Here is a 13,383-nt window from a genome sequence, read left to right on the forward strand (position 1 = left end):
ATTTTTTCCTTATAAATTAGCTACTTGTAAGGTTAAAATTAAGTCAAATCAGACAACAGATAAATATATATATATATATATATATATATATATATATATATATATATATATATATATATATATATAAGTTCATATACAAAAAAAGGCGTGGAAAAGTAGTAAAATGGGTAAATAAAACAAGCAAAACTAAACAAAAATACAATTTTTTGTACACAGATGGTCACATGGTGTGGCAAGGGTTACTTGTAGCCTTGTAGGGTGTTACTGGTTTTGGTCAAGAGTTACTTATAAGGTGTTATTGGTTTGGTATGGGGGTTTGGTATGGTGTTACTTGTAGGGGTTACTCATAATACAAATATCACCTACAAGTAATCCATACATGTAACCCCAGAATACAAGTAATATCTGCCACACGGAGTGGCCTGCCGCACTGAAAAACCCAGTTACATAAAAAGACGGAGTTCAATGTATACCAATCTAAAGAAGAGAATTCGGACTTGAGATCTTGAACCAAATATCTCAAATTTTTACTCTAGCCCATTGGGCCGGCCCAGATAAATTTAATTTTCTCTGTAACTAAAACTCAATAATCCGAAATAAGGCAAGAAAAATAACATGCTTCCACTTTAATGATTGATATCTGAAAATGATCAAATTTTGAAGTATTTATTTCTTGCCAAACATTTAGTATTATTCAACTGATATGTAAAAATACGAAGTAAAAAAAAAAAAAAAGTATGCCTAATTTTGCAATTAAAAGAAACTAAATGAGGCTAATTTCACTTCAACAAATTGATATCCTGGTAATACTGAAGTCTTATGATGCTTCAGAGTTCATCCTTAGCAGGCTGCGGATTGTCAGAAGACGACTTGATAGGGTAGCATGCATCCATTGCAATGCCACACAGTCCTTCTTTGGCACTAACACCGCGTTGCATCCGAATGTAGCCCTTCTCACCCCATCCAGGGCCCCATGAGTTCTTCACTATCCAATACTTGGTTCCGTCTTGTGTTATTCCGTACCCTACTGCTGTTACTGCATGGTCCAAGTCTGTTCCACATTTTCCACTAAACACACCCTGAATTCATCAAAATAATCTTTTAATGTGATCTTCGTAGGGTGACTGAGGTCTTCATATTTTTATGTTATGAACCGATTCTGTGAATAATGTATTGAAACGTTTGACATGACTGCCATTTTCATCAACATATAATAACTGACTAGGATGTTACAAGAAGATTATAAGGGTTAGTATATTAGCCGTGTTCTCTTCACTTGATTTCCACGAAATAAATTCACTAGTGTTTTTGTTAATTCCACTACTGAATTTTGCTAATTCACTCAAAATTGTACTGAATTTATTTCACCCTGAAGTTCAAAAGAATAGGACTATGATTTAGTTGACTACTATACCTCAGAGTAAAGCTGCATATCAGAACCGCTAGCATCAATAGCCACGGAAACAGGTTGGTTTGCGACGGCTTTCGTCAAAGCGTCCTCATTATTTTCAGGCACCACCTCATAGCCATCAATCTTCACCACAGGTGTGTTGGTCTGTAAATTGGATCAAATGAATCAATTACATGAGAAAGCTTATTACAAAATTAATTCAAGAAAATTGATGTGATTTCAACCTTAGCTGAGTTGCATGTTTCATCCTTAGCTGCATATGGGTAGGTGGTTTCTGCGACCACTCCACCAGCTTTCTTGATGTAACCCAAAGCATGCTCAACAAGTCCTCCGTTGCAGCCTTCGTTGTCATGGTCACAATCCACCAGTTCCTGCTCAGAGAGCGAGACTAATTGTTTGGTTTTGATCTGGTTGATTCCTTCTACTGCAGCTACAGTTGAGAATGCCCAACAGCTACCTGCAGTTGATGGATGATGATACAATGATATATGTCAGCACATCAGACTCTCACATTTACAGATCATATTGTTTAAATTTAGAATATCAACAGTTGTGCAATTCGTCTGAAAACTTCACAAGCACAAAATATTTAAACTGAGATTTATCGTTGCATTTATGATCTGAGAGAGGTCACAATATACCTATATGATACTGAATGTCAAGAAAAAGGATTGATTATATACATTAAAGTTTCAACGAAATAATCATTTGCAGGGATAACTTGTGACGTTATGTATGTTACATCTATGTTTCTATTTATCTTTAATTATCTATGTTGAACTCTTGAGACTCCTACAAGGTCATGGAATACTGATCAGACATGGAGATGACTTGATTTTTACCCGTTCGTTGAAATATCCTGATCTACATGTTGGTTGGTAAAAAAAAAAATGCAGATGATCTTAACAAATAAGAACAACAGTCAAACAGTACTTTGTTAAATACAGAAGAATTAATGTACCACAAAGCAGAAAAAAATTTGCAATCTATATTATCTAATACTCTAAGAGTAATTGTATGAGAAACTAACCGCAATTCCCCTGATTCTTAACAGGGGTAACAGCTCCTTTAGCTCTCCAATCAACAGAAGCAGGAACATCTTCTAGTTTACCATGCATGAACTCTGTCACTGGACGTGGGTGGAACATTCTGTGATGCGCGATTTTAGACCCATAAGAGGTTCTAAACTCGTGGTTAGTCATGTCAGCATACATGTTCAGCTTTAGCTTATAAGGCTTATCCATCTTGTTCGTTTGGTGAACATGACGGGCATTAGCCTTGAACACGTTAAACCGCCTCTGCTTCTCCTGGAGGTCCCGGGAGACAGTATGGTGTGCCCTCCATCTTTCGTATAGATCCCAAAGGCTCTCTTCTGAGGCGAGATCTTTCTCATGGAAGTCGAAGCTCTCTGCAAGCCCCAACACTAGGGCCGCAGAGAGAAGCACCAAGAAAAACTTAGCAGTATGCATTAAGAATTGGAAATTATTAAATATGGAAAGATTGATGATAGCTGGTTTTGGTATATCTTCTTGCAAGCAAGCATTAGAAATATATATAGCACAACATCAAGCAACATCGGCAATCATCTCTATGGTGATATGTTAGCTCTTTACCTGAAAATATGGAAGAAAAGTGACTTTTTTCATGGTTGAAATGTGTGTCGACTCAGAGGACCTGCCAATCTTATTGTTCAATTTTCGGCTTTTCCTCGGAAGCTGACGAATGAAGGCATCTTATGGAAAGCTTCTGTTATAATATAAGCAGTTTTTAGGGGAGGTGCACTGAGAAGCAACCGCTCTTAGATGCAGAGTTCTTAACAGAAATTGCTGCTCTGAAGCAGTGCCGTAAATCACCACTGATCATTTTCACATTGCTCTGAATATTATGGTTTCAAAGATACCTCACAATTCTCATTGCTACAAACACCTTTTTTCACCAGTATTAATCGTGAAGCAAGAAAACCTAGCTGAGCCAATTATTTCCAGCTTGATCTAGGCTAGGACATTAGAGTTATGCTCAATCAGCGCTCACTTGATCAAGTTCGCCTCCGCCTGATTTGACAAGTCTTGGGCTCACTTGTATTTGTGACTCCAAGCATGGTATAAACTCCAGATAACCTCAACTGCAAGATCTCTGCCTACATTGGACTTCATGGTCATTGATAGTTTTATCATTAAGCCTAAAATGTTTGTTTAAATGTTAATATCTTTGCTACTAAGTACGATTATCCACAAAGATGTAGAGGATTCTTATGTCTCGTTCGAAGAAGTCTAATCTTTCTTTAAGTAAAGATGTTGAGGATTCTTAAGTCACATTTGAAACAATCTAATTTCTCCTTTAAGTATCAGACATTCATGAATTAGTAAAGAAACCCATTTTTAAGGAAATACCACTAAAATTTAAGAAAACTCGTTTTCTGAAAATTTGTGTGAAGAATGAGCCTAAGATGAGAGACCGGAAGAACAGGAAAAAAAAAAAAAAAGATCTTGTCAACATGAAAAAATAAAAAATAAAAATAAAAATCATCAACATGAAACTATCTTCAGTGTTGCCGATCTTCATTCAAAATTAGAATATAGCACACAAGTTATAAAATTTGTATTCAAGCCAGGCGGGTGAATGGATAGGCAGTCAGCTTTGTTTCGGAGACAGTAAACCAAGGGTAAAATTGGAAGGGGAATCACAGATGTAGACTATTACAGATATATAATTGAACATTAACAAATCAGAAGAGGCATAGATCAAGAGAATCAAGAAACAAGAAGCAAATCAGAAATTTTGCCAATAATCCACGATTAAATATACCAGTGTACTTGCCATTGAATATTTTATAAGCTCAACACAGTATTTTGTTTACGACAGTAATCTTCCATCGATTTATCAGAATGCAATTTATGAAAAGTTGATCAAAAGTCAGAATAAAAACACTCAAGGATAACAGCAAAATACAGATAGCTCCAAGCTATAAACACAATATTATGCAACAGAATCCCTTTGCTTCGCTTGTTGCATGAGCTCTTCTCTAACTCTCCTGATCTCCATTTCCTTCTCCTCTCGTTCTCTCTGCAAAAACAAACCAGAAGCTTGCTTTATTTTACATACAAGATCAAAGCCTCAAAATCTCTCAGCTACAAAAAAACTGATTGGTACAAAACTTAGAACTTTTAATGAACAAAAAGGGGGGCAAGTGGTTGTAGTACTTGCTAAAAGCCTTATTGAGCATCTTCCATTGACCTATAAGTCATCAATAAGAGAGATTTTATGCTGTGTGCTGATGTGCTCTCACTCACGCTCTCTCTCTACAGGGTAATGAAGTGCAGAGCCTTCCATCCAGCCTAACTATTATCTAATTCGATTATAAAAACTAGAAAATAATATATTTTTTCTTACATTCTTCCCAAAATCACTCCACCTAAACTAAAGCAAAACTTGGCCGATTTATTACTTTCTGGCTTTGCTACACTCATCACAGGGTTTACCTTCAGCAGCTCATGCATTTAGGTTTTGCTCTAATCAAGAGATTCAAATCTCAATACCAAACAGAGCAACATTTTCGAGATCTAAGGTAACAGAGAAGTAAAATATGCTACAGAAGCAGGAAAAATCAGAGCAGGACAGTATATGATTAATATCAAACCAAGATCCAAATATACTGGATCACATATCAATCTCTAGTACTTACAAGAAACACAGAACCCGACTGCTACATTCATACAAGTATCTAACTGCCCACCTAGCCCCTAGAGGTAGTTATAAGAGATTATGGGAAAAGGCAAGGAAACTAATTACCATTGACCAAGACTAGAATATAGTCTACTACTAGAAATTCACTGAAGCAATCCGCCAACATCATAGAATGAAATTGGTAAGTAAAATGCACAGAAGTGAAATGAGTTCTAATTACTTAACCAGCAACATATCATACTTAACCAGCCAACATTTTTTTTTTTTGAAACCACCAGCCAACATATCATACAAGTACAAAGAATGAATACTAGATTCTTATTCCTTAACCTTAAAACATCATTTTCCAAAATCTAAGTCACTTCTCCAAGCAACATTTCTATCTTCATTTTGAAAGAAAGGGGTCTGGTTTCAGTTTTGCCATCAACAGTTCTATCTTTTCAACTCTTCAATCACGAGGATACAACATCCAACTAAACTCAAACACAACGACATAACATCCATTCATACATATTTCCACTAGGGTAAAATAACCTAATTTAACACTAAACATCCTCCCTAAACAACATGAGATAAACAATATTGCTTATAATTCCCCAACAATTTACATCCTCCATCCTAAACTAATAATCATGTTGACATTGAATTTAAATTAGTAATGCGACAACTAAATCCGGATGAAGAATGTAACTAATGACAAACGAACACAGAAAAATCCTTAATTAAGTAATAAAAAGAACAGAATCAGACTGATTGATATCGGTATAATGGGCAAACATCGTCTATCTGATTACCCTAAATAATTAATAATTTTCACATCAAAACAGGATTCTAATTTCAATTCTTCTAGCAAGATTTCCATGTATTTTCCCCTCATCAATTGAATTCCTACTACATTCCCAGCTAAATCACCAGACACAAATTAAAAATTAAACTTCCAATTTCCATTATAAAAACTAATTCGATAAAAATTGAAGTTGGACAGACAATGATAGAGCTAATAATCAGCAGTAAGTATAAATTTAGGGTTTCGAGAAAAACAAGATCAAAATTTGACAAGCAGAAAAAGGGTATACCTTTTCATCTTGATGAAGAGCGATCCAAACATGAACTTTGTCCATAGATTGCCAGAAGGCGAAAGCACCCAATGACATCGCGAAGAAAGTTCCCATTTTCACCATTTTCTCTCTCCTCTAATTTCTCTCTATGAATTTCGAGATTAATTGTTCTTGTTTGGGAGAATTGAGAAGAAGGCACAGATTAACGGGTCTGAGGTTGGTTTTGGATGGGGGGCCCTTTGATCTAGGCCTTATTTCTTTGAGGTTGAGGTTGGCAAACAATTAGTCTAAGGTGCACCATTGTGCACCTTAAATAAGTGTAACAACACAGTCCAAAAGCCCAATTATACACAACCCAATTAAGAAAAACCCTAAAACTAAAAAACATGAAAACTGCAAAAACTGCAATAAATGTTACGTCACTTCCAAACTCAAACTCTTCTTCTATATGATTTTCTCTCTCCTCTTTTTCACTTTCTCTCTCCTCTATTTCATTTTATCTCGCTAAAAAACTGCAAAAACATCAATGGACATTAGAGAAGAGATGCAAAATCAAAATGATTTTCCCTAAAAAAAAGACAATTTTATGTAAATTTCACTTAATTTTGTTTGAATTTATATGATTATCACTTAATTTTGTTTGAATATTGTTCGATACTCTATTATTGGAATTGTCAAAAAAAAAATTAGTGAAATCAAACGGATACCTTATGTTCACATTTTGAAATGCATATGTTCATATTTTGAATTCTTATGTTCATATACTGAATCCTTTTGTAAACTTTCTGAAATGCATATATTCACTTTCTAAATCCATATGTTCATATTTCTTATGTATATGTTCACCTTCTGAAATGCTTAATTATGTTCATACGCATTAAAAAATAAACCAATGCATATGTTCATATTCTGAATGCATATGTTCATATTTTGAATACTTATGATGCATATGCATGTTTCATAATCATATTTATTATTTATTTCTTCAATTTTTTTATGTTCATAGTTAAATGCCTTATATTCATAATAATATTTTATATGTTCATAATATAAATATTCATATTAAATATTTATTGTTCATAAATATTATCATTAAGTCTGTTTATGCATATGTTCTCTTTCTTAATAGCATATGTTCATATTTTTTACGCATATTTGAAGAACCTATGCATATGTTCATATTTTGCACGATTATGTTCATTGATAAAAAAAATGCAGAAAATCAGATGAAACACATATGAAATTAATCAAAGCTAAAAAAAATCAGATAAACAACCAATTCCATATTGTAAGGAACACATTCAATCGTTAAATCAAAACAAAACGAGAAAAATAGGAAAAAAACAGAGGAAAAAGGAATTAAAGAAGGAAGGAGAAAAAACAGAGTATAATTTGTGAATTCAAAGATTCATATAAACCTTAATCAATCGAAATTAAAGCACAAAATCGAAATTCACAAAAAAAAATCATACTTAATAACTATTTTCATGTTGTAAGAAACAAATTCAATCAAAAAAGTGTAAAAAAGGGGGAAAAAACAGAGGAGGGAGAAAATAAAAAACGAAGGAGAAAAATAGAGGAGAAGAAAGCTAATGTTCACTTTCTCAAAAGCTAATGTTCATATTGTGTTGTTGTTACACCTATTTCTAGGTGTATGAGTGTGCACCTAAGAATATGTGTGTGTCCAATGCCCTGTATTGTGGCCAAATCGGATATCCGATCTGAAATACGAAGTATTAACTCATTTAATTTTAAGTTGTAATTTTGGAATATTTTATATTATCTCATACATAATACCTAAAGTTGCAAAAAAAAGTTAACGGAGGTAGTATCAAATATCAAATACTCCGTACTCCTTTGTCTCCTTATATAAAAACAGTGTGCCCAATCTATATGGTGCGCCACCCAGCCGTGGTTGCCGACCGATTTAACCTCTCTTTTTTTCAATGTTTTAATTTAATTAAAACATCTTTTGTAAAATTAAATTAAATCATTCTAATTATTATAATTAAATCCCAATTCAATTTTAAAATAGAGTTCATCATGAAATTAATTCCAATTTAATTCTAACTCTTAAAATTAAATTGTTGATCATACACAAACATTTTAATGTATAAGTCAACCTAATTAGTATTATGAAACCTGAGTCAAATCGAATTAAACCTAAACTCAAGCACAAAATCAAAATTTAGGCCTAGGGTTTTTCGAAAATTTGAAAATTAGGGTTTAGGGTTTGAATTTTTTGAAAACTGCAGGGCAAAATTTATGTCCTCCCATTGAGTATTTTAAACAAAATAAATCACATTTAATCAATTCTAAGAGTTAAATCACATTTAATATAATAATTAAAGCATAATTAAATTAATTCTCCCTCTTAATTGATTATAAAATTATAAACTTGGATTTCAAATAATCGTGTTATTATAATCAAGCGTGTTCATGCAAGAGGCTAACTAATACCACTATAGGGGTTTAGGTACTCTAAGTAAAATTTCATAAATCTCTATTCATACGAACCTAAAACAAAATCGCATGCATAACACACAAGAATCGTATAATTATACTTTTGAAGCATGATTTCCACGTAGCAAGTTGATTGACAATTAGGGAGAGAATAGAGCCCCAAGCGTTGCTTCTCGATCTACTTAGTCCACGGGATTCGAATAAGCCGCCCCCCAATGTTATATTGGTCGGATGAAGGGGAAACACCACGATCACCACCTTTACGGACAACCGGACACCACCACAAACAACCACCACTGTGCACACACCACAAGCACACACTAAGAGGGACGGACACATAAGAGAGAGAGAGAGAGAGAGAGAGAGAGAGAGAGAGAGAGTTTGAGAGGGGGTTGGCTTGTGTTTGCTAGTTAGGGTGATTACTGAATTAATAGTTCAACCTTAGTTAGGCACGTAGTCTATTTATAATCATATTATAATTAGACTAGGAAGCAAAGCTCAAAACCTCTAAACCTACCCAAATGGCCAGCCACCTCAAAGGATGAGGGCATGAGGCCCAACATGAGCTTCTTCCTCTTATGCTCAATCTAGGCCCTTTATGTAACCTTATAGGATTTTTTCAATTATTAGGTTTTGGACTATTTTACTAGCCCAAAGGTCGTAAGTACCTCTACCTATGAAAAACGACAACTTAAAAGAACGAGCTTAATTATCTCCATAATTTGATCCATTATTTATATCTAGTAATTGAACTTTTTGAAGACATAAAACCTTCACGTACCACACACCACAAACCATCACGCCTCACCACATGGTCAGCGCACACAACACACACAAGTAGCAGCACAATCCACGCCACACAACAAGCAACAACACCTCGTAAGCAACACATGCACACTACTCGCACACACCACACACTGCATTGCGGCACCAACTAACCAGACACACCAGCACGCACACAAGATGCACATACGTACACAATAGCAAACTGAGTACTACAACACGCAGCACCCAAGCAACCAAACTCGCAAAAATAGGGTATGAAAAACCTAATTTTGACTAAACCAGAAAATTTTGGGGGAAATAAAAAATAAAATTGAAGCCATAATCTCAAAACAAATTGCGGGAAAAAAAATTAATTTGATGAACAAACCAGGACAAAACAAATCTCTAGAAATGAGAGAGGTTGTGATACCATGTTAAAATCAAAGAAAACTGGAGAAAACGGCTTAGCCTTTGTATTAATATTAAGGACATATATATACACAATAGACACAAGATCTAACTTACCTAAAACTCCTAACAAGATAAACATTACAAATATACAATATTACTATAAATGACCAACCGACTTCAAATATAGTTACTTGTTAATCTATTTAATCATACAAAATAATAGATGATAAAAAAAAAATACCTATATATGCCATAGGTCCCTCTTCCTACACTTTAGGTAGTAAACACAACAACTTTTTTGTGCGACTGGCCAATCTATGTGGTCTGCTGACACACATCAAGTAATCCATAACCGACGAGTAATCTCTAATTGATCGAATAACCCTTGACCAGCGTGAGTAACCCTTGACCGACTTAGTAACCTAAGATCCATTGAGTAACCCTTATAGCACTAACAAAATAACCCCCCATAATGGTTGGCCACACCAGGCCACAACCACATGAAAGTTTGTGGAAAACAAAAGGTCATTTATTAGAAAATTTTGAATTTTAACACCATAATAAAAGACGAAAATGGTTTTTAACACTACAAAAAAAGAAAAAAAAAATAAATTTATGTTAACACAATATGCTTTTACCACCACTTAACTGATTCATGGATGGAATCCATTAGTGGGGCCCACAATGCCTACGTGTCAACATATTATTGGTCCAAAATAAAAAAAACCCTAAAACTAACTCAAACTCACTCCACCACTGCTTGCAGAACGTCGCAACCACTACCCCACCCTAACACGCACCGTCATTCTGAGCCCCAGCTACCAGATTCTCCACCCCACTCTATTCCCTCCCTAAAGCTGGAAACCCAACCACAACAATCACCAAAAACGGGTGGTCGCTTTTCACACCCCTTAGAAACAACCACCATAAAACGGCTTTTAAGGGTTGAAAATAATCGATTTATGGACGATAAGGGTTGTTTTTTACCACTTAGGGCCTAAAATGGTTTTTTTGACCACTAGCGGCCGTTATTGGTGGTCGATGTTGGGTGGTTTTAAAAACGACCACTCATTTTTAGCAGCCGTTGGGGAGCTATTGTCGATTTTAGGGAAGGGGTGGGGAAAGGGAGGGGGCGGAAATTGCGGTGGCTAGGGTTGGGATTTGGGGTTGTTGGGTGGGACAATGGGTGGCGTTGCTGCCAGCAGTGGGGAATTGGGGTTGGGGTGGCTGGTTTATTACTTAATTTAGGGTTTTTGTTTTTTGTAACTAATTATTTGGCGACATGTGGCACAATAGCCCCTACTTAATGGATTTTTAGACGGCAACCGTTAAATAGGGGTAAAATAAAAAATTTTAAACTTTTGATGGTGTTATAATATTATTTTTTTCGTGTTAAAAACTAACCTTTTTTCATTTATTTACTATGTATTTATTTTTTTATACGAGAAAACTAAAATTCAAATTAAAACTTATTAAGACTACCTAGTCAATGTAAATGAATAAAATTCAAATTTATCAAACACGAATGGATGACCAACTTTATTTTGTCCTCAGGGACCTCGGCTCCCACGAAGCTTTAATAGTAGGACTATCAAAGTGTGAATTGGCAATTAAGAAAATGGGCCTCATTTGGACCAAATACAGTAGAAAGTGTTCCCCTTTTGTTATCCAATTGGCCCACTCCATTATTCTTCAAAACCACTTTTAGACAAGTCATATTTTCTTTTTTTTATCTATCAAAAATGTGACATGTTCATATTTTTACTTGTTTTGATATATACTTTGTATTTTTTTTACTTGTGCCTAAAAATTCTAGGTTATATATATATATGCTTTGTTTGTGTGACATTTTGCTACACTAATGCTTCGTATTTTTTAAGTAAAAAGTCATCATTTTTTTTTTTTTTTGGAAAAGAATTATCAACTTTAACTGTAAATTATTTTAGTGTATTGATAAGTGAATATCATTACCTAGCAAATAGAAGAAGGGAGGAAAGGTCATTAGCTCATGTCTAATCTTCCTACTTAGGTGCTATATATATTTAACCTACCAAAGAAGAAGGGACATATAGGTCTAATCAATGGGTTGATACACAGTCTAATCTAGTCATTAATGTATAAATTAGAGGTAATTGAAATTCATATATAAGTTTTTTTTTTTTTTTTTTTTTTTTTTTTTTTTTTTTTTTTAGTTGGAAAATAAGTTGCCTTATAGCTAGAGCCTAGAGGATAAAATAAGTAAAGATGATTGCGATATTTCTATTAATTTGTTAGGCTTATCCACACCTACACCCATTGAAAATTCAAGATAATTAAATTTTATTTGTATAGTTATATTTATGTTAGATAAAGATAGATTCATCTTCAGTCCCCCAAGAAATTGTATCAATTTTCATTATTCAAATAGATAGTTTAAATTTTAATATTATGGGATCATTATTAAAGTTTCCTTATAGTATTTCAATTTTAACAATAGAGCGATGTTATAATAATTTGCTCAAAACTTTCTAAAATTTGATAAGAAAATAAACAACATAATTTTAAAAGCGCATATGTGGTACAATATATAAAAAATCATAATTTGCTCAATTACATATATTTATGATTTTGGCTGATAATTTTGTTTTCTTATGTTTTTCCTCGCCTTAATAACTTTGTTGAATATGTATAATATTATTTAAAATAACTTTAGAATATTGGATGATTCAATTGCACTTAATGATTTTGTGTCTCTTTCAAACAGCTACGGAATACTTTAAATTGAATAAATGAACTTTCAAAGTCATACAAGTATTAGTATCTCTCAGGTTAATTGGTTTAAAATAAAAAAAAATGCATAGTAGTTTGTAATAGAACAATTCAAGTAAACATCTTCTTATATAAAATTCAAAGAACAATTTAATTAAATAAGTTTATTGGTGCATGTGACTTTTATAAATATAGTAAATGTATTTTTGTAATATTTCAACTTAAATTAGTGTACAGAGTACCTTTTTTGTTTATAAAATCATATATCTTACCTTTTCTTTTCTTTTCTTTTATTTAATTAACACACAAGTTTATTAGGAGACAAAAAGAGGTGGATAGATATACAAATTATTAATTGGAAAATTAGTTGCACTTGTAACTAAATAAAGCTTATAGAAATGGACCCTTATGCGACAATACTAGAAGAGCTTAAATAACATGAAAAATATGCTAATCAATTTGATTAGCTAAGTTGATACTAATAATACATTGATCAAACTAAATGGGCTAGACATATCACGTTTACATGGATTAAACTCATTCGTGGTGGATCTTAATTAATTAAATGTTGGTTAACTTGATTTTATAACTATTGTCGTAGAAACTTATGATACTACAACAAATTTTAGGATGCTTCCTAAACATGTAAACAAGATCTCATGCATATAATCAATATGAATCACATAATAGGAGTAGGTAAATCTTTTATGCGTGTACTGTACAATCTTTTAGCCTTTGATAGGCCTCCTTCGGTCCTTTTGGCCTGGAGATCAAGAACCTCGATTGTGATTCCTCTATGTTAGAGTATATGATAATATTCTCTAGTATATATTCTGTTAAGAT

The 13,383-nt window shown here is 33.5% G+C and overlaps 2 protein-coding genes across 2 annotated transcripts; both read right to left on the reverse strand.

Moving 5' to 3' along the window:
* Positions 1 to 601: 601 nt before the first annotated feature.
* Positions 602 to 4,001, reverse strand: LOC110712441 (vignain-like). Its single transcript, XM_021890911.1, has 4 exons — positions 2,442 to 4,001; positions 1,636 to 1,868; positions 1,415 to 1,555; positions 602 to 1,079 (listed from the first exon to the last, which is right to left on the reverse strand). The coding sequence occupies exons 1-4, from the start codon at positions 2,878 to 2,880 to the stop codon at positions 828 to 830; spliced, it is 1,065 nt and encodes a 354-aa protein (XP_021746603.1). The 5' UTR covers positions 2,881 to 4,001; the 3' UTR covers positions 602 to 827.
* Positions 4,002 to 4,187: 186 nt separating this feature from the next.
* Positions 4,188 to 6,303, reverse strand: LOC110712442. The gene is made up of 2 exons (XM_021890912.1): positions 6,172 to 6,303; positions 4,188 to 4,474 (listed from the first exon to the last, which is right to left on the reverse strand). Exons 1-2 carry the CDS (start codon positions 6,274 to 6,276, stop codon positions 4,388 to 4,390), a joined length of 192 nt encoding a protein of 63 aa, XP_021746604.1. The 5' UTR covers positions 6,277 to 6,303; the 3' UTR covers positions 4,188 to 4,387.
* Between the last annotated feature and the right edge of the window lie 7,080 nt (positions 6,304 to 13,383).

The sequence above is a fragment of the Chenopodium quinoa genome, unplaced genomic scaffold (genome assembly GCF_001683475.1).
Source record: "Chenopodium quinoa cultivar QQ74 unplaced genomic scaffold, ASM168347v1, whole genome shotgun sequence".
NCBI lineage: Eukaryota > Viridiplantae > Streptophyta > Magnoliopsida > Caryophyllales > Amaranthaceae > Chenopodium > Chenopodium quinoa.

Excerpts from the sequence above, each read along its gene's own strand:
- LOC110712441 (XM_021890911.1), bottom strand. The coding sequence starts at position 2,880 with ATGCATACTGCTAAGTTTTTCTTGGTGCTTCTCTCTGCGGCCCTAGTG. Across the intron at positions 1,869-2,441 it reads TAAGAATCAGGGGAATTGCG|GTAGCTGTTGGGCATTCTCA; the intron begins GTTAGTTTCTCA and ends CATCAACTGCAG. Across the intron at positions 1,080-1,414 it reads ATATGCAGCTTTACTCTGAG|GGTGTGTTTAGTGGAAAATG; the intron begins GTATAGTAGTCA and ends TGATGAATTCAG.
- LOC110712442 (XM_021890912.1), bottom strand. The coding sequence starts at position 6,276 with ATGGTGAAAATGGGAACTTTCTTCGCGATGTCATTGGGTGCTTTCGCC. Across the intron at positions 4,475-6,171 it reads CTCTTCATCAAGATGAAAAG|AGAGAACGAGAGGAGAAGGA; the intron begins GTATACCCTTTT and ends TTGTTTTTGCAG.